This window comes from Paramormyrops kingsleyae, chromosome 16 (genome assembly GCF_048594095.1).
Source record: "Paramormyrops kingsleyae isolate MSU_618 chromosome 16, PKINGS_0.4, whole genome shotgun sequence".
Lineage (NCBI taxonomy): Eukaryota > Metazoa > Chordata > Actinopteri > Osteoglossiformes > Mormyridae > Paramormyrops > Paramormyrops kingsleyae.
This window is the reverse complement of record NC_132812.1, coordinates 7447433-7471535: the sequence shown is the minus strand read 5'-3', so window position 1 is coordinate 7471535 and position 24103 is coordinate 7447433. Positions and strand designations below refer to the sequence as shown.

Sequence of the window (24103 nt, the reverse complement as noted above, 5' to 3'; positions counted from 1 at the left end):
AACGGGGGTATGGCCGGGGATCTTACTGCAGGCCTCCTCGTCAGAGCTGTCTTCACAGTCGCTCTGGCCGTCGCATCTCCAGTGCTCCGGGATGCAGCTGTTGTTCTTGCAGCGGAACTCGTGAGGTCCACATGTCTTTTCATCTAGTCACACAGAGAAAGACAGGGGATGCTAACGGGGGGCAGAGCAATGGCTGGTGAGAGATCCCAGCAGGACCGGGTGATCACTGGATGAACAAGCAGCCACATAAGAAACCTGGCGAGAAAACCAGATGGGTATTCGCTGGCATGCAGGAAATCGGCTTCTAAGACAAAGGATGTCATATAACCAAAAGTGATTCACTTACCTGTGTCTGTCTTTCTACTGCATATGATGTCCTTGTACTCACACACTTTGTGTTATATGTGTGGCATCATAAGTATAAAAAAATACGCATATAAATTAGCTGTATTCAAAACATAATACACCTGTATGTTAAAACTGTTCTCCCGACTGAAGTAATTGCTTGTCACCACTATAATTTTGTTAGGGGGTCATAAAAAATATTGTTCAAAATTAATATAATTAAAAATAATAATAAATAAATAATCTCAGTGTTAAAACCTATGTTTGTCTGATTCATGTTCTGTTTGGCTTCCTGTTACAGGATATCAGCAAGACGCAGTTCCATAACCTTGTCAGACATGTAGTGCCGCTGCCATGAGAATGGACGGATGTATAATTATTAATCAACACATCACAAAGCCGTGTTTGAGTGACGGTTCCTACACTTATGGCAAATACGGCAATAACTGAATTTTAATTTTGAATGCAGACTGCAGGGGAATGTTAATCTCACCTTTTCTGCAGTGGGCCAGAATACACCTGGTGTGCTTGAAAGACCATTGGCAGACAGATAAAAAGAGCAGTGACATCACAGGATCAATTTAAGAGGGATACAAATGAAAGAAAGTCGCTCTGAGGGACCCTACGTATCTTTCCTGAAGGGCTTTCACCGACAGACCGGTTTGAGACTGGGTGAGAAAGCTCTCACCCTGCCGATTACTCGATTGTCTGTGTTGCAAGGTCGAATTTAAATATATGTAAATGGTGTTTTTCTACTCATAAATAAGTAATTTTCTCTAATTTTAAATTAAATTAAGTATTTAGATGGTTTTGAATTATATAACCCAGTAGTGCCTTGATTGATTACTATTCAGCCCTCTTTGAATTAACAACCTAAATTAGTATTCTATTTTCATGAGAAATCGCATTAAAACACAAATGAGGTCCACCTGTGTTGATATGGAACCCACCTGTGTTCTCTGGCATGAAGAGGAGAAGGCATCTTTACTGACTTTGTAACATATCACAAGTGAAACGGCAGAAATCAGATCAGTCGCACTGTCAAAAAGTCCAAAGAACTGCCCGGGGAACAATGAAATGAAGTTGTTAGGGCTGAAATAGTTGGGGGACAAAGTTATTAAAAAGGTTTGCTGAAGCTTCATATGTTCCCAGGAACGCTGTTAAAGTCAACTGTAACATAATAGAAAAATGCAACACCATGCAGGTCCTCAAGGTCACTGTAAGCCATGGAAGTAAGCGACCTGAAGAGATGGGGAGCCGTCGGTGGTAAGACCAAGAAGGTGAGCTACAGCACAGAGTGGCAGAATTACGCAGAGACAAAGGCAGACTCGTATGTCTGAGAAAAGCCAATGGCCAATCACCCTGAGCCTGCTGGCAAAAAAAATAAATCATTGGGGTTTTATGAAAGCTGTTGAGCCCTTTGGTCCAAAATTGGAGCACTATGTTTGGCACAAACCAAACAGATCATCACCCTGGTAACACCATCCCTATTCTCACTCATGGCAGTAGTGGCATCATACTACTGTATGAGCTTGTTTCTTGAAAGGAAATTAAGTTTTATTTGCCATTTGTACATTACAATGTGATAGTTTTCACATATTCCATCATGTGCATCTCTCTCTCTCTCTCTGTCACACAAGCAGACAGACAGACAGACAGACCAGGAACAATGAAATTAAGTTGTTAGGGGTGAAATAGTTGGGGAAAAAAGTTATTGAAAAGGTTTGTGAAGCGCGTGTAAACATACACACACACGCACGCACGCAGATGTCGGGTAAACATATCCTTATGGGTACCGCTCATTAATTTCAATGGGAAAAATGCTAACACTAACTATGACAACCTTAACCCTTACCCTGCCCTAACCATAACCATAAGTAACCAAACAAAATACAAGAGTTTTTGCATTTTTAGTTTTTTCATAGCAGTCACCGATTTTTATAAATCCCTTATGGGGACCAGGAAATTTATGGATATTTATCACATTATGGGGACATTATGTCCCCATAAGGATAGGTAAACCCACTTGCACACACACACACAGATGCACACACACACCCTAACCCCTACCTAGCCCTAACCATAACCATAAGTGACCAGATGAAATACAAGATTTTTGCCATTTTTACTTTTTTGATTGAAGTCATATTTTTTTATAAAACTAAATGTGAAGCTTGGGATCAGAGCACAGGGTCAGCTGTCAGCTCCCTGGAACATTTTGCAGGGGGGCTTAAGGCTCATGGGTCCAAAGGAGGTGTGACTATTCTGCAAGGACAGGATTCAAACCAACTACCTTCTGATTACAGGTGCAATGTCCCAATCCCTGTCAAAGACAAGACGGACAGAGAAAAATACAGGGTCAGTCAGAGAAGAACCTGATTCAATTGCTGAGAAGATGGTTTTCGAGCAGAGGAACATGGCCCAACCTGTATACCTAAATTATACAGGTATTACTACAAAGGAGTGGCTTAAAACATGGACCGCATGTGGACCGGAAGAGCCCCGCCAGAGCAGGGGCATTCCTTAAAACATGGACCGCATGTGGACCGGAAGAGCCCCGCCAGAGCAGGGGCATTCCTTAAAACATGGACCGCATGTGGACCGGAAGAGCCCCGCCAGAGCAGGGGCATTCCTTAAAACATGGACCGCATGTGGACCGGAAGAGCCCCGCCAGAGCAGGGGCATTCCTTAAAACATGGACCGCATGTGGACCGGAAGAGCCCCGCCAGAGCAGGGGCATTCCTTAAAACATGGACCGCATGTGGACCGGAAGAGCCCCGCCAGAGCAGGGGCATTCCTTAAAACATGGACCGCATGTGGACCGGAAGAGCCCCGCCAGAGCAGGGGCATTCCTTAAAACATGGACCGCATGTGGACCGGAAGAGCCCCGCCAGAGCAGGGGCATTCCTTAAAACATGGACCGCATGTGGACCGGAAGAGCCCCGCCAGAGCAGGGGCATTCCTTAAAACATGGACCGCATGTGGACCGGAAGAGCCCCGCCAGAGCAGGGGCATTCCTTATTCATATTTTTGCATCATCAGCAGCATTATTTCCAAGCGACAGAACAAAACACGTCAAGGAGAATAAAACAAGTAAAGCGTATGAAAACACTCAGGACACCATATTTATTGCAGTAACCTCATCATTAGTCTGATCAGCTGCTGCAGCTGGCATCTGCAATTAATCCTATTAAATTAAATTCAATAAAGGAAAACAACTTTGAAACGAATACATATAAACAAGAAACTACTACTGAATTATGATTTACTGAATTCTATGTATCTATCTCTTTATCTGTCTGTCTGTCTTTGTGTGAATGTGTGTATATATACACACACACACCCATAGGTGTGTGTGAATGGGGTGTGAGTATGCCCTGCCATGGGTTGGCGCCCCATCCTGGGTTGTTCCCTTCCCTGCACCCATAGGCTCAGGACCCCCTGTGACCCTGAATGGGATAAGCAGGTACAGAAAATGAATGGATGGATGGATAGCTAGTTGAGTCTGTAGTGCGATTTTGTCGGCACTCCCACGCTATGATTTCTGGCTTCCCTATTGCTGATAAGTTCCTTTCTGGAGCAAAAGGCAAGCTGACGGATACGAAAGTTCATAGGTTTTTTTTTTTTTTTATTGCTTTATGTCATGAGCGAGATATACAGTATCGGCATTTTATGGCACAACATAATGGCTTTTAAACCAATACATAAAGCGTGTGTTGAATTAATTTCTGCCATTAGCTGGCCATGGAAAAAAAGAAGAAACGCCACTGTGAACTGACCTGCGATCAACTTGCAATGATGCAACAATCTAAATTATTCATGCGTGGTAAATGGAAACATCCACTTAGCTCCCATGACATTAATGAAATCTTTTTGTGAAGTGACACTGTAGAAAAACAACATTGGGATTCTGTGCGTTGGCTCATTAGATTTCAGGCTGTATTGTTAAATGCCACTTCAAAGAACTAAACAGCTTGCGGAGAAATGAAATGTTTACCAGAACAGTACATTAACCGGCACCGGGGTGGCAGGATTTCTGCCTCAGTGTGACTTCCATCTCTGGATGTTCTAATTTGCAGGCCATTCAGACATAAGAGCAGAACACCATTTTGGGGTCTAACCACACTAAGTATAAGTATAATCCTTCATGAGCCATTGCACAAGTATGAGTACAATAAAGGTTAAACAGGAATTCATTTCTTCAGTTACCCCCGTTTTGCTCTTCTCTGAAGTCTCAGTTCAGGTGCAACATCCCTAGGGCTGGGGGGTTAAAGGCCGTACTCAAGGGTTCACATGTGATTCTTGACGAGGTTGGGGTTCAAACCAGCACCCATCCGATCACAGGCACAGAGGCTTAGCCTGCTGAGCCACTCACTGCCTCCTGAGATACCAGAGGGCTTTCCCATATATTTTTTTTATTACAAACAGAACAGCTGACGAATGCTAAGAGACCTGACAAGGATGTCTTATGGGAAGTTGAATGTGTGTTTACAGTTGCACAATAGTAAAAATGAAAGCCTCGGTGCTTCTCCTTTTCATTAAAAAAAAACTGTTCCTCTAATCTAAGGCTGCACAATATTGCACAATATTGGAAAATTTTCAAATACAGTGGTACCTCAGAACTCGAATTTAATCCGTTCAGAACTCCAGATCGAATCCTAAAAAGTTTGAGTTGTGATCGAATTTTCCCCATAAGAAATAATGGAAAACCAATTAATTGGTTCCCGGCCCCAAAATAATTACACCTAAATATGTTTTTTTTTTTTTAGCATTTAAACACAAAATGAACCGGATAAAACAAGAAGAGCATATACTGTACTAAACACATCTAAGCACATTTATCAAAACAGTAATTTGTAAAGTAAGAAAATAATTGTATTCAAACAATGTGTAAAGTTTAAAAAAACAATGTGTCCTGCCCCCATCGTCCGCTCCTTCTATGTGCCACGCCCCCTCGTTAACCCTGTGTGGAATTCCTGTGTGATCAGCTGTTTCTGGTTGTTCTCATTAGTCCTCTGTATTTCCTCCGCGTTTCAGTTTGTTTCCCCAGTCCGGTCATTGTATTGTCCGTCTGCGTTTTGCCTGCCTTACCTGTAATTAAACCCCGTATTCCCCGATACCCTGACGTCTGCGCCTTTGTCTCCGTTCCGTCCCCGCTCGGCACGTTAATATCATTATAATTAAATGTATTAATGGTTATTATTAATATTAAATTAATTAATAAGAAATCTTTATTTTCAAATTTATTTTATTATATAATAATTACTGTTAGTTTATCATTGTCTAAATGTATTTTTACTGTCTAAATATATGTATTCAGCTATTGTAAACATTCACGATGCTATCACAGCCAATGCGAGGCTGAGACTGAAGCTTTACCATTTGTTTCTGAGAGACGTGCTGCGTGACTCATTTCCCCGTGCGTACAAGTTATCTTAGGTAGGCATTCATGGTTTGACTTCTGAGATTCAGATCGAGTTCGAGCTATTTTTTTTTCGAACTGATTGGTTCGACTTTTAAGAAATTCAAGTTCTAATGAGTTCGAGAACTGAGGTACCACTGTATTCCTACGGAAGAGGATTAGGGCCACAAAAAGTCTGAATTCTGAGATTAAAGTCAGAATTCAAATAATACTTTCATGGTGGCCCTAATCCTCTTCCATAGTATTCCAGTGTGAATATTGTGAAATAAATGTTGCAATATTTATAAAGCTGATGAAAATGAATATGAAAATTTACCCAAAATAAACGATAGCAAAATATAACCAGTTATTATCTATCAATAAAATAATATCAAATAAGTTGGTGGTGTTGTCGCGAGTTGTGCATACAGATCACTTGTGATTACTCAATATCGTATCTATGGAATCCAACATTTCCATAGAGAGGAAGGCTAATGTCTGTTACTGATTGTTTTTCTCTTCCTCACTTATTTTCTTCAGTTTCTCAACACACTGTCTACGAGTGAGTCAAATAGCAAGAACAAAAATGCTTATGATTGACTTGGAGCTGTGGCCATGAACTTCAGACTGATTTTTAACATATACAGTACTAAATAACTAGATAATCTTGAAGGAAAAAAAAACAAAATACAGAGTTTTAATATTATTTCATATGACAGAGGAATAACATTTTGGCGACACTGTTTTAGCTAGCTCAGGGGTCGGCAACCTGTGGCTCTTTTACCATGTGGCTGCGGCTCTTCTCATAACAATAGATGAATTCACATTTTCATGTCTTAACATATTATGATAATACTATCGTAAAGATATATCATGTATTTATGCGTTAATATTATTATTTTTCGTTTAGATATTTCTTTAGCTATATGTGAATGAGGCAGTCTGTCACACGCTTGTCACACATAACTGCATAATTTATCTTCCTCAAAGTCATTTGCTAAAACGAGATTACAGTACCTCTCTGGTTAAATGGTATGCTTTCTTAAGCACCTGAGATTGGATGTACGCTTCAATGTTTATTGGGATTCCTAATTCTTTCATATACTCTTTGTAGTAAATTGTCACCACACCTTCCCAGGTCTTCATAAAAATTATTATATTTTCTCCGATTTATATATTATAGCCAGCTCGGAGTGGTGAGTACATTTTGCACGGCTTGGTCAGCAGAGTTACAGTACTGAAGTGGAGAGTGAAGAGCAGACGACTACAGAGCCAAACGAAAGGAGGGATGAGGGTGAAGACTATCGCTACAGAACTAATCAGTGTTGTACGGTTAGTCACCTTTGCGTTGTTACGCATCTGAGTGATTTAAAGCACCCCCCCCCCCCCAAAAAAAAATAGTTTTTCTATTATAGTTTTTGTAAGTACTTGAACTTTTATTTTGTGTTAAATGCATATATACACATATCACATTAAAAAATCGTATCTCAATCCCCCTTCTTTACTCATTGTGGCTCTTTGTAAATCATGGGTCAGACATTTTGGAGAAAATGGCTCTTTGCTTTAAAAAGGTTGCCGACCTCTGAGCTAGCTGATGCTAGCTGTTTTAGCTAGCTGATGGTAGCTGATGATAGCTGTTTTAGCTAGCTGATGGTAGCTGATGATAGCTGTTTTAGCTAGCTGATGGTAGCTGATGCTAGCTGTTTTAGCTAGCTGATGGTAGCTGATGATAGCTGTTTTAGCTAGCAGATGGTAGCTGTTTTAGCTAGCTGATGGTAGCTGATGATAGCTGTTTTAGCTAGCTGATGGTAGCTGATGATAGCTGTTTTAGCTAGCTGATGGTAGCTGATGCTAGCTGTTTTAGCTAGCTGATGGTAGCTGATGATAGCTGTTTTAGCTAGCAGATGGTAGCTGTTTTAGCTAGCTGATGGTAGCTGATGATAGCTGTTTTAGCTAGCAGATGGTAGCTGTTTTAGCTACTGTAGCTGATGATAGCTGTTTTAGCTAGCTGATAATGATAACACCAGTGCCATGCAGAGATTTTTGGAGGGGCAGATGTTTGAATGGGGGGGGTGGGAGGAGTGTGGAGGGGGTCAGTTAATTTTGCATGATCACCGATTATTGCAAACAGGGACTTAGAACCTCAAGAAGGGGGGCACCTTCAATCGTTTGGCCAAAAGCGGCAGGTGCTCAGGCTCCCCACTGCCCTGTATCTGCCTGCTGAACACTGTCGAAACACCGTATACCACGGTATACTGTTGTGATGGAATGATGGTATTAAAAATTAGATGGTGCCCAAACCTAAACTGAACCCAGCTTACAATCGCAATCCTTACAATGTGAGAATTGCATGTGCATGACATACAATGTCGATATTAACATCACACAGTCGTGCTTGTTGAACGTTTACTTTGTATGCGACAGAAAATGTAAACCTTGATGGGCAAAGATACACCTGAGGAGTATGATCATGATACTAATAAGAGATATGGTGAACAAAACATGGAAACAGAAAAAAAATAAGTGCTGGTGTTACCCTGGAGTAACAGTAAAACGTGGTAAAGACCACAAAGAACAGTAGCTGGTAAATAACAGGCTTGATCTTTCATGGTGAAGATCACAGCTAAGTCCGCCGCTGCGGTCAATTAGCCACAGACACGGGTGAAACCGCAAGACATTAATCAGACATCCTGTATTGACTGGGGACGTTGAGAGTGACAGGGGAGTCAACATGCTCGTTCAGTGTAAAGACGGTGGGCAACTGTAAATACGCTGAGAAAGCATACGTCCAGATTAGCGGAATTAAGTGTCAGACCAGAACAAAAGCGTGTATCCACAGGCTATGATGGCTACATCGATCCGGACATGAAGACAACACACGCCAGGCCCCCTGTGATACCGCGGCTGTCCACTCCAATATTACTCAATATCATTACAAGTTAGTTATTAACTCTAGCAATACTATTGATTATTACTGGTCATTAAAATCATTATTTAATTTAGTCAGCTTGAGGGAGATGCCACTATGTAAATTAAAATTTAATGTAAATTAAAAATAAGGAAATACAGCTCTGGTAAAAATGTAGAGATCATTCTATACTGTATATCTTTTTTTAAATCTGCATTTTAAAATCCTGGTTTAGTCCTGGTTCTGCTGGCAGAAGGCTACACTGCAATGCAGGCTGCTTCCAGGCTCAAAGTTTCTAAGACAGCAGGACAGAAGAACAAGGTGAAGCAGGAGACACTGACAATAACCAAAAACCAGCCTGGTAGAGGGCAGAAGCAACTTTCTAATGCCAGCAACTTATCCAGCAGTGCCTTATAAATCTGAGGATGACCTCAAGTGACCTTCAGAAAGAATGGGAGACATTAAGTGGTGTGAAGTGCACTGCTAGGACAATTCATAACAGGCTTCTAGAAGCAGGACTGAAGACCCATAAAGCAAAGAAGAAGCAGGGAAGAGCCAACGTACTGCCATGAAGCCTGATATATTACAAAAAAATCAGGCTAAATACACGTACTACTGTGTGACACTAGTTAAAACAATGCGCAGCTTCAGCTGTGCGGTGGTTTGAGGTACAGTACAGTACAGTTAGAACATAAGAACATAGATTTACAAACGAGAGGAGGCCATTCGGCCCATCAAGCTCGTTTGGGGAAGTAATGTTTATTATTACTGTATAATTATTATTATTATGCAGTGTATCTTCATTTTTCTGACATACCTAAAAATTCAGTTTAAAGGCAGATTTAGGGAGCGGATATCGTTCATAATCTGAGGATGGGGTGACAGGCTGCCAGAGGGCACAAAGCAGGGGTACAGGCCGGATGGGGCTCCAGGCTGCCAGAGGGCACAAAGCAGCACGGGTAGAGGCCAGATGGGGTGCCAGGCTGCCAGAGGGCACAAAGCAGCACAGGTAGAGGCCAGGTAGGGTGCCAGGCTGCCAGAGGGCACAAAGCAGCACAGGCAGAGGCCAGATAGGGTGCCAGGCTGCCAGAGGGCACAAAGCAGCACAGGTAGAGGCCAGATAGGGTGCCAGGCTGCCAGAGGGCACAAAGCAGCACAGGTAGAGGCCAGGTAGGGTGCCAGGCTGCCAGAGGGCACAAAGCAGCATGGGTAGAGGCTGGATGGGGTGCCAGGCTGCCAGAGGGCACAAAGCAGCACGGGTAGAGGCTGGATGGGGTGCCAGGCTGCCAGAGGGCACAAAGCAGCATGGGTAGAGGCTGGATGGGGTGCCAGGCTGCCAGAGGGCACAAAGCAGCATGGGTACAGGCCAGATGGGGTACCAGGCTGCCAGAGGGCACAAAGCAGCACGGATAGAGGCCAGATAGGGTGCCAGGCTGCCAAAGGGCACAAAGCAGCATGGGTAGAGGCTGGATGGGGTGCCAGGCTGCCAGAGGGCACAAAGCAGCACAGGCAGAGGCCAGATTGGGTGCCAGGCTGCCAGAGGGCACAAAGCAGCACAGGTAGAGGCCAGATAGGGTCCCAGGCTGCCAGAGGGCACAAAGCAGCATGGGTAGAGGCCGGATGGGGTGCCAGGCTGCCAGAGGGCACAAAGCAGCATGGGTACAGGCCAGATAGGGTGCCAGGCTGCCAGAGGGCACAAAGCAGCACAGGTAGAGGCCAGATAGGGTGCCAGGCTGCCAGAGGGCACAAAGCAGCACGGGTACAGGCCGGATGGGGTGCCAGGCTGCCAGAGGGCACAAAGCAGCACAGGTATAGGCCAGATGGGGTGCACAGAGTACAAGCAGGATCCAAACCCTAACCCTGGAGGTCTGGGGCACGGTACTGCTCTCTGCCCCCCCCCCCCCACAGTGATTGAAAATGTGTCTTTCTATCTCAGTTCACACAAAGGTTTACTCTATATGCTGGTTTGCTCACACCAGTTCCAACACTCAGTCTCACCAATAATTTCAAGTTGAAAGACAGCCAATCACTATCAGACACAGGTCTCTGCTATCAGCTTAATACCAAAGCCCACCTGAGCTTCTCTGTCCATGCAGTGATAAGAATCCTTGTGTCCACGCTTGCCGCTGTTTACTGCAGGTGATGCAATGCTAGCCGTGACCTTTCAAAACAATCCCTCTTCAAGCAGCCAAAGCTATTAAATCTGAACTCACAAAACTCCCTGTCTGTAAAACTAACACTGACTGGAAAACTAGCTGTGTTTTTTCACCACATGATGGTTGAAAGAGAGAGTTTTGGTTCCACATGATGAGGATTCCCACACAAGGGAGCCAATATTCCCAAAGGAACGCAGAAGTGAGCGCGCTCTGGCACTAATGTTTTTAAGCCCGCAGACAATACTAAGCGTGTTAGACGATAAAATATGAAACGACATCCAGTTCTTTGACAGTACTTCAGAACATATGACGTCTTTGTTTAAATAATAATCTGTATGTCAAAGCCAGACAAGCAAACTGCAACAGGCACAAATGAGGAGCCTTCAGGAACAGGGGGCTTCAGAAGATTGTTGCTGCCCCCACAGCCACCCTCCAAGTCCCAGGGCCAAACAGGGTGATGTACTGCAGGCACATACTCACTACTGCCAGGGGGGATCCATCAAAAAGTCGCTCTCCCCCCCCCCCCCAGATGTTTTACAAACTAACTAAGTAGCCAGTGATTGTAGCTGTCTAACTGGTTAGCAGAACATGTTGCTTCAGCATCTCCTGAATAAGGAACGTGTTTGTTTAATATTTAGTGTCCTCCGGGGCTCCACGCAAATGCATGGTTTGAGTGGTGGTAGACAGTACCACTGATTACAGGTCTCTGGAATGGGGGGAGCCAGAAAGTGCCCCCCTCTTCCATGAGTGGAAGAGCGTGACACCTCTCTGACCTTGGGTGGCGGTGTGGCCTGGCAATGGGCCGGGCAGAGGCGATGCCGTACTGCCCCGGGGGAATTGCTGAAGCCACGGGTGAAATAAGCCAACTCTCCTCCCAATTTTCACCCCGGTTTAGTTGTCTCTGATCCACTGTCAGATGAAGCCTCCCTGTGTGCTTCCCGGAAAGCAGAGGACAGCTGGTTACACCCCCCTCCTCCTCACACCCCTGCCTGCACCCAGTGAGTCAGACAGAGAATCTGTCATTTGTGCCAACGAGAAGCCCGAGGGGGGCCGAAAGCCCAAAGGGTCCGCACACATTCTGTATGCAGGGATGCTCCTCCGGGGGCCCCACCCCCAAAGGCCCAAAGGGTCTGCATGTGCAGTGTGTGTAGGGAGGCCCCTCTGAGGCCCCCAAACACCCCCAAAAAGGATAAATAATGCAGCCTGGGAAGCGTGGTGGACAAAATATTTTGAATTATAGTGTGCTCTGGACATTAACAACATATGGATTTTAATAACAGCGCTAATAACTGAACAGCTGTACTTTCTTCATCCTCATCTTTTCACACATCCCGTCATGCTCTCCATAAGACGGAGTATCTGTAACCCACGTAAGTCCAACTTAATGACTTCGATATGCTTATCAGCCCCTGTTGCATTTTAGGACGCATGGGGCAGCTGGATCCTGTTCGCACTTGTCGGATTCACACCCCTGCTAGGGGTGGAATTGAGTTAACCTCCCTGTCTCAGCGTTCTGATGTCCAAGTGCTTCACAGGCGCCGCTCTGCCCATGTGTGATGGCACCTTGCTGAATAAATAAAGAACATCTACGTCAGTTTAATCCCTAATCCACCTGCTCCCTGAGAGCGGTGTGCAAGGGTCTGCTAAGCAGTCACTACACCAAATATTAAATAAATGGTAGCTGATGTTCTGATTCTACCTGCTAACGACATATTTAGTTTTTGAAATACTTTGAGGGCCCCCGAAATAAATTTTTGAGTGAGGCCCCAGAAAAAACAAACCCACCTCGCCCGACAGTAACAGTTTTCCAAGTACCCAGCTAAGAGATGATTGACAGGGAAGCTCCACCTACCGCAGTTGGCCTCGTCAGAGCCGTCTGCGCAGTCGGGGTCCTCATCGCAGACCCATAACTTGGAGATGCAGTGCATGGTTGTCTTGCACTGAAACTGTTCCGGCAAGCATGTGCTCTCCGCTGAAGAGGGACGGGGGTTTCACACACACACACACACACACACACACACACACACACACAGACAGACATAAAGAGAGAGAAAATAAAAATAAGTGAATGTACAGAAGAGAGGTATACGTGGTACACTAGACTGCACAGACAAAACACATGTGGATTATCACAAAATGAAAATGATTAATTCATTAATTAATGAAAAGATAAAAGACAATGTGACCCTTGCTGTTCTTCCATTATTAAACACATAAACTCATAACATCATGGAGGTTCATTAGATCTTTAATGGAGAGCACTATGTTGCAGTCCTAGCAAACATCTCTTTTTTTAACTGCCCAGTGCCACCACGTAATGCAAATCTGAGCCAAACCCACATAATCAAGAACATAAAAGCCAGTTAATTCCTGAAGTCAGATCTTGCTGTGGTAAACGGGCCTGTTTCCAGGCTCAGCGCTGTTGATGGGACCCCGGAAAGCATCCGGATTGCAGCATTTGGAGACATGTGGAGATATTCACAACTGGCCAAAGCGTGCCACACTTAAGCCAGAAGCCTCTCGGCAGGCCATGAAATTAGCAAGCCAGTGGAGATGGGGAAAGATTCAGCTTCGGCGGAAATGCCCTCCGTCAACATGTCAGGTTCTGGTGTCTTTCTATAGGGCTGAACTGGTCTTTCTACTTCAGAATCTTGCTTCGTGAAAATGAGATGAGATACACCTTGGATCCTTGTCTTGCAGGAATCTCGATACGTTAAAGTACATCTGTCCAAAGGCTGCACTAAACTCCAAACCTGCACTTCATATGAACCAAAGATGACACCGGATGTACCGAATCTGGAATTAACAGGCTTTATACTATATAAACACCATGACTGAGTCACTCCAAATCAAAATCATGCAAAAAGTGTTCATTCTCCAAGGAACTTGTAAATCTTTTTTCGTCGTCTTTGGAAGACGACTCTTTTTAATCATGGCCCGGTATTAAAATGAAAAAGCAGATTTGTCTGAGCTGTGAAATAATTACAGCCTGTGAGATTAATCAAGGGTTCTCACAGTCGCATACTTCAGCTGGAGATATCCTCCCATTGAATTTAACGACTCAGAGACATTTGTCAAAGCTGTAATCGGAGGGCTGCCTTCAGCAAAGGCAGATAAAGTTGCTATTCTGCTCCTCTCTTGCGTATCGGAGGAGCGATGTGCACTCTTCAGACAGGAAATGACTGCGTGTGTCACAGCCGGACTCTGTGCATGGTCTCACAGCTCTATCAGCCGTTGAGCGCAGGCACGCTTCGTGACGCTGTGGTGTCACCACCAGAGGCCAGTGAGAAACTTACGGCAGTCGGTCTCATCCTCGGCATCGCCGCAGTCATCCTGCCCATTGCAGCGCAGGTTCAGGGGGATGCATTTCTGCTTCTGAGTGCACTTGAACTGGCCAGACAGGCAGACATACGAGTCTGGAAATAAAGAAGGAAACATATTTTGTGTTCGAAATAATGAGGCCAATCATAAGAGATGCAACACTGATGCTAAGACACTTCTGCATTAACAGGGATTCTGGTTGCATAAACCCTTGTGTACTGGGTGAAAAGTTCATTGACTGCTATAGTTTATGATCATAAATGGTAGCTGATAAAAATGTTTTTGGGAATTACAATTTGAGGATAAGAAAATTACTCCACATGCATCATGCCTGAAAATAATATGAACACATTAACAGCGTGTGAAACCTAATAGTTCAGGCTAGAGATGTAGGAAAAAGAAGACAGGGAGAGAGAGAGTAGCGGTTCAACAAAGAGAAGATGCTTCAATCTCAAAGCGAAAAGGATCCGGTAACATTAATAAAAGCAGACAGATTCCTACTTTGACATTCCACACTTTGTGCAGCCTTTCAATGGCAACCCAGATCCCAAGGGCTCAAAACCCTTTTGTCATTTTGACTTTTGTTGGTTTATTTTTGGTTTTTAAAATAGCTTCTCATCCTTAGAGGCTGCGAGAAAAAAAAAATGACAGAGACTGAGCAAATTAATTTTGCGCTATAAAGAAACAGCAGGATGCCTCACCACAGTTGGCTTCGTCAGAATTATCGCCGCAGTCATTCTCGCCATCGCAGATGAATGGGGGGAGGGCGCAGAGGCCTGTCCCACACTGGAACCGTCCCGGCTGGCACTTGAACTCCGCTATTAAAGATTAAACCATAACGTGAGGTGTAACCTATCTGATATCTCTCAATTGTCTTGTACTGTTTTCTTGTTTCCCCATCTGTATTGTTTTGCACTGTTTTTTTATTGTTTGCACTGCCTGTTGTGTCTTGCATTGTCTTTGTTTGGCACTGTCTGTAATGTCTTGCACTGTCTTATATTGCTTTGCACTGGCTATTGTTTTGCACTGGCAATTGTTACGCACTGTCTTGTATTGTTTTGCACTGTGTTGTCTTCCCTCCATCTGTACTGAATAGCACAGTCAGTATTGTTTTGCACTTTAATTGCTGTTCCCCGTTTGATTGTTTTGCTTTGTCTTTAGGTGCTTTTAACCCTGTGTGGCTGAACCACAATGCACCTGCTGCTCATGACAAATAATGATCTTGAATCTTGAACTGTTTGCTTTTGCTAATAGACACATGGTCCTTCATTAGTTTTTAGGGCAGTTAAAAGGAGGAGAGGCGGTCTATTACAGCCCACTGCTTCCAGAGAGTATAAAAGATTGTCTTGCCTCACATAAAACGGATCATTATAATGTAAAGTGTGAAGTATTTCTGGGCACCTTTTCTTCAGCCGCTAACTCACAGTCATTACCCTGATCCTTGGGCTATGCCCCCGCTCTCTCCAGATACTCTTCAGGCACAACTAAATGAGAAACGCCCAGCATGAATGCTCGATCTGTGCTGATTATGCTGATAATGGAAACAATAAAATTCTTTATTCTCTCAGTCCTATCTGTGCAATTCTAACGTTGGGTATGAAATCTATTTAAAGATCGACCCATCTACAGATCATGTTGACTTCCAAAGACAGTTACACACCCTTTAATATGTGTTAACGATGATTCAGCTTCTCAGTTCAATATTTTGTCTTAGTCTAGACCAATACAGTAGGAGTGTGAACAGTGGTTTTCATTTTTATACAGTCAACAGCTGAAACAAGTGTGAAACATAAGAGCTGGAGGAAGATAGGCAGAACCTAAATGGAGCATAGAAAGAGCACCATAAATGAAGGAAACATAAAAATAAACCAGTTCTCTCAATGAAAAGAGGAAGAGCACACCAGGCTGAACCTCCCTGCAGAATGCCTCAGGCTTCCCAAACAGAAGGAACCTCTTAGGACATTAACAAGGGAAATGGTCTCATCAGAGTTTCACTGTCATTACTGCACTGGATGTGAAAAATAATGTGTCTGCGTTACTCATCTTCGCTGTGCGCTATGCTAACGTCTAATTGTCTGCTGTCTAATTATTCTTTATTTATGGCGTACTGTTGAATTGGTTGTGGCTAAATCAGTTAGCATTCCAATGCCCTTGCACATGGCCAATCAGTCACCATAGCAATAAAAACAATTCACCTAGGCTCATGTTCATCCCACACACATACATTTTCTTTTTTATTCTAATTAGAATGAACATGTATCATATTTTTTTTGAGCTTTACTCACGGCAGTCTGCAGGCTCATCAGATCCATCGCCACAGTCGTCCACAGTATCGCACTTCCACCAGAAGGGGATGCACTCGTCTGTCCCGCAGCGAAACTGCACAAGAGGTGAGACCACCAGCAACAATATAAACAAATCTGCAGTGCTGCTGATACCGTTAACCAAACCGAGCATGTTCATTAGAAGGCAAACACTGCCATGAAACTGCATCCATCCATCCATCCTGAAATGTCTTTTTTAGGGTCACAAGAGGAGCCGATCCTATGGGGCGCAAAGCAGGGAACAACCCAGGATGGGGCAACAACTGATCACAGGGCATGCTCACATACCAATGACTCACACGTGCAACCAATGGGCAATTTGGTGACTCCAATATACTTCAGGACGTTTTTGGACTGTGGGGGGAAGCCTGAGTACCAGGAGAAAACTTCACAACTACAAGAGTAGAACAAGCAAGCTTCACACTCATGGAACCCAAACCCCAGAGGTGTGAGGCAACAGTGCTTGCTGTGAAACTCGGCACAGAATTAATACTAATGGCAAATTTGCAGCATAATCAGACAGCTAGTGTATGCATACATATCGCACGTGTATGTTTCACAAACACACTGAATGCTGCATATTCATCGGCCTAATGACGTCCAGAAAAAGCCTTCTCTCTACCTTCCCACACAATTTGTTGACCCTGCAACATAATCATATAAAAAATAACCGGGTCCAAACTCTAAATTATGGGTACATTCTTTATTAGTGATCCACCCTGGGTGCAACACAGACACCAACAGTGTGAACAGCTGTTTTTTAAGACAAACAAATACAATTAACATAATTAGCGAACACCAGTAGGTTATTCAGGTAGCACAATTGGTTTTCCTTAAAAAACAGCTGTTTACACTGTTGGTGTCTGTGCTACACCCCTGATGAAATGAATGCATCCTTCTGAGTTCGAACCCCATTATTGCTTGTATCAGGGATTCCCAACTTGCAGCAGCATTGTTCATTACCAAAAATAAACGGTACCACTTTACAATAGGACTAACCTTATTAATGGGTTATAATCATGTTATTCATCAGGTTGTAACACTTTGTAAGTCATTAATAGACAATTATAAACTTTGATGAAGCTATAACATAGTGTTTTTTATTATTATTAATGAGTTACCACCATTTATACGTGGCAACGGTGAGCCTTATTCTAAAATGTTACCAAATAAACTTTATGTTTTCTACCCATGCTTTTTTTTTTTAACAACCACTGACATTCTCATGTCTTGATGGCAACTTTTACTGCCAGCATCAGCAGCGTGAAATGTCAATTTTTGTAACATAAGCTGGTCTGCAGTCATCAAAAGGTTGGAAAGCCCTAGTTTATATGGCAGACAAAGAATCTTGCTAGCTTCTCTCTCGCCAGGGTGCTCCCGGGTCTCACTGGGGGGACGCTGCCGTCTCACCTGGCTGGCCGTGCAGTTGGAGAGACACGTCTTGTTGTCAGCTGCGAGGTAGAAGTTGGTTGGGCAGGCGCACCTGTAGCCACCCCCAGGAGAGATGAGGCACAGGTGGCTACAGCCTCCGTTTGTCATCTGACACTGATGCTTTGGCACTGGGCGCAGCAGGGGAGGGGGGGGGGGGGGGGGGGTGCAGGTACAAAAATCAAGCACAGTGCAAGGAATCTCTGACAGACACACTTTTCTCAAACGCTGTTTTAATTCAGGGTTCCATTCCCCATTGTTCCACATATTCTACTTAATTATTTATTTTTTTAATCAGACTGGGATGATAATTACCGTCGGGCTGACGGAGGGGGTGGTACACCTTCACGCCTGTTAAGACGTGCCAGGAACTGAGCAATTCCATTCTCTGGCCCCCCAAGGATTTGTGGCCGCGATTGAGGGACTTGGTCTTCCCGTCAGTCCAGTAGACGTGGTCCTCAAACAACGTAAGACTCATCACGCTGTGAGCATCTGGGTTCAGTACTAGAACAGAACCGGCAAGACATTAATCATAGGACTTATAAGGGAAGCCGACGGAGCATCCAGTGTGGTGCAGGCTGGCAAATATGGCCACACAACGTCAGCTGGATAATCGTCACTGCAATCTGCCGAACCCATAGGTTTGCTTGTACTTTATTTTATTTTTTTGGTAGCTGATACGGAGGAGATTGAACCAAAAGTTACTTCTCTAATGAGAATTACAAGCCACTTGTATGACTGAATGATTGTTAATAAACAACTCACTATCAATGCAGAAAAAATTAAATAGTAAATTAAATACCAAATGTCACACACATTATAATTAGTGATAGGATAAAATAAAATTGAAATAAAATTGTAGGCCATCTTTGGATTTTAATTGGTGTTTTATGTTTAGGTTAAAGCTATAGCAGTGATATTAATAAATGTTGAAAGTGGTTCAAAATAAACAAATTTACAAAAAAGTATGCAATGCGGGCCAATTAGCATCACCTTTAACATTATTTCTCTAGCAATCACATTGTTATATCCTGGCTTCAAGTACCTGGATTACCTTCTCAGTCACTGAAAATAGTGAAGCCCCATTTAGATTTAACAGTGAATTTTGAAGCAGCCATTTAGCAAAACAAATAAGACATCTTACAAATCTATAATGAGTACAGTCGTTGGCCAAAACTTTTGAGAATGACACAAATATTGATTTTCACATAAGTCTGCTGCTTCAGTGTTTGTAGATCTTTTTGTCTGATGTTTCTATTGTATACTGAAGTATAATTACAAGCATTTCACAAGTATCAAAGGCTTTTATTGACAATAACATTAAGTTTATGCAAAGAGTCAATATTTGCAGTGTTAGCCCTTCTTTTTCAAGACCTCTGCAATTCGCCCTGACATGCTGTCAAGCAACTTCTGGGCCAAATCCTGACTGATGGCAGCCCATTCTTGCATAATCAATGCTTGGAGTTTGTCAGAATTTGTGGGTTTTTGTCTGTCCACCCACCTCTTGAGGATTGACCACAAGTTCTCAGTGGTCGATGTTTTGTTCCCTGAGCCAGTTAGTTATCACTTTTGCCTTATGGCACAGTGCTCCGTCATGCTGGAAAAGGCATCGTTCATCACCAAACTGTTCTTGGATGACTGGGAGAAGTTGCTCTCAGAGGACGTTTTGGTGCCATTCTTTATTCATGGCTGTGTTCTTGGGCAGAACTGTGAGTGAGCCCACTACCTTGGCTGAGAAGCAACCCCACAATAATGGTCTCACGATGCTTTACTGTTGGCATGACACAGAACTGATGGTAGCGCTCACCTTTTCTTCTTCAGAATTTTTTTTTTCCGGATGCCCCAAACAATCAGAAAAGGGGTTCATCGGAGAAAATGACTTTAGCCCAGTCCTCAGCAGTCCAATCCCTGTACCTTTTGTAGAATATCAGTCTGTTCCTGATGTTTGCTGAATCAACTTTAGGAAACGGTCCTGGCACTTACTGGACTTTCTTGGGCGCCCTGAAACCTTCTTCACAACAACTGAACCTCTCTCCTTGAAGTTCTTGATGAGCCGATAAATGGTTGATTTAGGTAAAATCTTACTTTCAGCAATATCTTTGCCTGTGAAGCCCTTTTTGTGCAAAGTAATGATGACTGCACGTGTTTCCTTGCAGGTAACCATGGTTAACAAAGGAAGAACAATGATTTCAAATACCACCATCCTTCTGAAGCATTCAGTCTGCTATTCTAACTCAATCAGCATGACAGACTGAACTACAGCCTTGTCCTCGTCAACACTCTCACATGTGTTAACGAGAGAATCACTGAAATGATGTAAGCAAGTCCTTTTGTGGCAGGGCTGAAATGCAGTGGAAATGGGTTTTTTGGGATTAAGTTAATTTTCTTGGCAAAGAGGGACTTTGCAATTAATTGCAATCCTGATCACTCTTCATAACATTCTGGAGTATATGGAAATTGCCATCATAAAAACCGATGCAGCAGAATCAATATTTGTGCCATTCTGAAAATTTTTGGCCACGGCTGTAGAGTGTGAATCTCCAAATGGCAAGCCTGAAAAGGCCACAATTAAACTAAAAGTACCATATTAGAAACATCAGCAGAACTACCCCAAACAGCTATAAGAGTCACTATATGACTCGCTGCATGAGAGAAGCCTCAACTAATCCCAGTTGGCCATTAAATATCGAGAAATCATGATGAAACGTCAGGAAACACTTTGGAGAGAACATTCAATGAATGAATATGGATTCTTAATAAATAAAAGATAAAGACAAACCCTCTGCGTGTCCCCATTATGAAACAGGCTGCAGGTGAAGGTGGTTGACCTTAACTGCCACTTGTTTATTTGTTTAAATCAAAGTCAGATATGGGCCCATCCAGGGATTCTGTGAACCAACACACTAGGAGAATATGCACTTATCCACGTGGCTCTAAGCAACGAGCAATTATAGTTTGTCATTACTTACTTTTGTGTCTCTGCGAACCATCCATGTTGGCAAGCATGATGTGGTTCCCATCAGCCCAGTAGATCCTCTTGTTTGTATAGTCGATGGTTAAAGCCACAGGATTATTGACTTCGGTGTTGATAATCACAGCGTAGTCGCTGCCATCCATGCCAATCCGCCCGATGTGAGGGTCCTCACAACAGTCTACCCAGAAGATGTACCTAATCAGGCAGAGAAGAAGGATTTCACTGGCAAGAATCCCAGGATTTCCATAAAAGTACAGCCAGTGCCCTTTGCTAAGTGGGATCACAATATCCAGCATTTTCTCCTGCTAACAACATACATTATGAAGTGAAATTCAGTGCTAGCAGAACCGTAGTAAGAAGTGCATTAAATCAAACCACCTGTTGTTAGTCAAAGTGGGTCATGCGCTAAACACACCTGGGCCTGGAACAAGTCAGTTATATGCCCGTGTAAGCGTTTGTCTTCGGGATGTCAAAGGGGAAAACATGCACCGATCCCTCAGCTACACAGTGAAGGACTGAGTGCAGAACATACCCCGTCTGCGCATCCAGAGCTAGATCTTGAGGCTTCCTCAGGCCCGAGCCCAGAAGCACGGTGGGGTACAAGCCATTTGCTTTGGACACCTCCAGGGTGCGCCTCTCTGTGTCACACCAGTACAGGTTCTTTCCGATCCAGTCCACGGCCAGGGCGCTCGGCACCGCAGACCGGTGGACCACCTGCAGAGGACGAGAGAAGTTGCAGAGAAAGAGACCAGGCCATCATTGAGTTTTAATGCACGCTGCTTATTTTTTCATGGATGGATTTACAGTATTCACCACATAAGGCACAAGAGATAATAAAATGGTTCGCTGTTTGTACAAGTATGAGAACATCTCCTTTTTTTTTTTTTTTTTTAAAGACATACACTCGCACATATGGAGGTGAGAGAGATTTTTGGGGTCTGAGAGCAGGGTCATTCATCCAATGCCCCTGAAGCACATCAGTGGAGACATGGGACTTGATACAATGACATTCCATTCACAGACACAGAGGCCTAACCTGCTGAGCCACATACTGCACCTACAGCTGCACAAGTTTGCATGTCATCCATAGCGCATGACAGCGGACATGCTGTCAGGTGACCTGCTGTGAAATGCCCATGGGCAACTAGCATAGCAGGAAACCAAATGCTGCAGCCATATGTGCACAGAAAAGGTGAGCAGACTTCAAACGGACACTAATCAGCACAAGTGACAGACGGAATTCAAGCGACCGGAACAGAAGTGCAAAGAAATTAATAAATAAGTCCATACAGAAGGATGTTAAATGAGCAATATGCTCCAGGTTAATGATAAAACTGAATTGTCGGAACATTGGCAGCAAATTTGAAATGCATTTGTAAACTGCATACCATTAAAATCAATGCCTTTAGCTAAGTGAGAATTTAATGAAGACAGTGTGATAATACCATCCTTTTTTCCACAAAACAAAAAATTAAGAAATAATAATAATAATAAAAAAGAATCCAAGCAAAGACAATCATCATGTGCCCAACACTTTTCACTAGGTAATAACTAAATTGGCATAAATATATAGCAGCACATACCAGCTGGGAGATAAAACTGGTTACTCAAAACAGATCTTCATCCAAAACTATATCAAGTGCAATCTGCTTCAGTACGGCCTAATATGCTTTGAGGTCTTGCACAGCTACAACGAGACGTTAATAGAGAGACGTTATATTAAATGTAGTAGCAGGTGAGGGCATCATTGTGACGTGTGAACACAGTGCAGGGTTAGATTAGCGGTGCAGCCTGACCTTCTCATGTTCGATGGGCCAATACGGACCACGCACCCCCAGGGTGGGCGGCGAACGACCCAGGGGGCACTCACTGCATGGATAGGTTTGCATGAAGCCAGGTGGGGGGGGGGCAGTTCACTGCAGGGTGGATGGGGCTAGCAATCACAATATGCCACTGTCTCTAATGGCTATCGCTAACCTTGTTCCAAAAGCACAACAGGATTATCTTTTTAATTATTTACCATTGTCTGTCACCGTGTCAACACCTTATATATTAAACTAACTTTTGTGTATTATATATTTTTATTTATGATATTATAAATGCATTATTATCCATTTATTTCTAAATGCACAGTTATGGGGTGCATAGGTCTCACATGGCTTTGTAACGCTGAAATCATACGGTCTGCAAATAGCTTTGCAATGTTTCACTGGTGCTGGGCAGCCTGGCAAGACCCACGGAGCCTGACACACGATGCTCTTTCAACCGACGCTCACTGAAGAGATCTGCCTCATGACACATGGGGGGGGGGGGGGCACAGGCTGATATTAATCTGAGGTCCATTTAGTTTGTATGATAACGCTCATTCAGGATGTCAGCAGCAGACAGAATCCCTGACTTCATTGTGGGAGAGCCTGGCTGCGATTCACTAGAGCTTCCCAGTATAATTCCTAATCCTGCTCTCTCTGAATCCCCCCCCTAAATGGAGTTTGACGTAGACCCCGCCACCCCCCCCCCCATCTGCCCCATCAGCTACGCCACTTACCCTCCAATCGTCTTAACCTTTCCACTCTCATATTGATATTGTGATCGCACTGAGTGCATACTTCCTCAAAGAGCCATTTTTTAAGTGATACACACCCCATTTACACCCAACTGAACAACTCTCTCAGGCCCTGCCATGTGGTGGCATTTCATTGGCAGAAGGTAATGAAGAAAGGCATTATGATGGCTCCTGAAGGAAAACCATTTCCCAAGACAGACCACAACCGTCAGCCTTTAAGGAGCCTGGGATTTGGGGCATTCAGACTCAATGGGCAGGTAAATGCTTAATTACCATCAGCCCATTCCCCCGGTTTTACACAGTATAATACAGCCTGTCATAAAAAGGAGAGCTGCTTCACTTTTCCCAGGCTTTACCACCAAAGGAGAGAGCTGGGGAGTAGGCACTGCTTCATTATGTCCTTAGTTAACACTTGACCTGGATCCACAGTTTACCACCAAAGGAGGGAACTGGACAGTAAGACACTGCTTCACTATGTCCTGAGTTAATGCGCCTTGGGCCAGGCTTTACCACCAAAGGAGAGACCTGAGGAGTAGGCACTGCTTCACTATGTTCTGAGTTAATGTGCCTTGGGCCAGGCTTTACCACCAAAGGAGAGACCTGAGGAGTAGGCACTGCTTCACTATGTCCTGAGTTAATGCGCCTTGGGCCAGGCTTTACCACCAAAGGAGAGACAGCTACTG

General features: G+C 43.8%; 1 protein-coding gene across 9 annotated transcripts in view; it reads right to left on the bottom strand.

The window, feature by feature from the left end:
* Positions 1 to 24103, bottom strand: part of LOC111846094 (low-density lipoprotein receptor-related protein 1B) — a 342141-nt gene that overhangs the window by 41674 nt on the left and 276364 nt on the right. For all 9 annotated transcript variants that reach the window (XR_011983157.1, XM_072700926.1, XM_072700933.1 and 6 more), the window contains 9 exons: positions 21390 to 21571; positions 20853 to 21052; positions 18199 to 18387; positions 17866 to 18014; positions 16417 to 16510; positions 14833 to 14949; positions 14107 to 14226; positions 12663 to 12782; positions 27 to 143 (listed from right to left, as the gene is read on the bottom strand). Coding sequence is in view for 8 of the 9 variants with exons in the window: in XM_072700926.1 (XP_072557027.1) it covers positions 27 to 143; positions 12663 to 12782; positions 14107 to 14226; positions 14833 to 14949; positions 16417 to 16510; positions 17866 to 18014; positions 18199 to 18387; positions 20853 to 21052; positions 21390 to 21571 (1288 nt within the window). In the remaining variant the exon portion in view is untranslated. The remainder of the gene's footprint in view (positions 1 to 26; positions 144 to 12662; positions 12783 to 14106; positions 14227 to 14832; positions 14950 to 16416; positions 16511 to 17865; positions 18015 to 18198; positions 18388 to 20852; positions 21053 to 21389; positions 21572 to 24103) is intronic.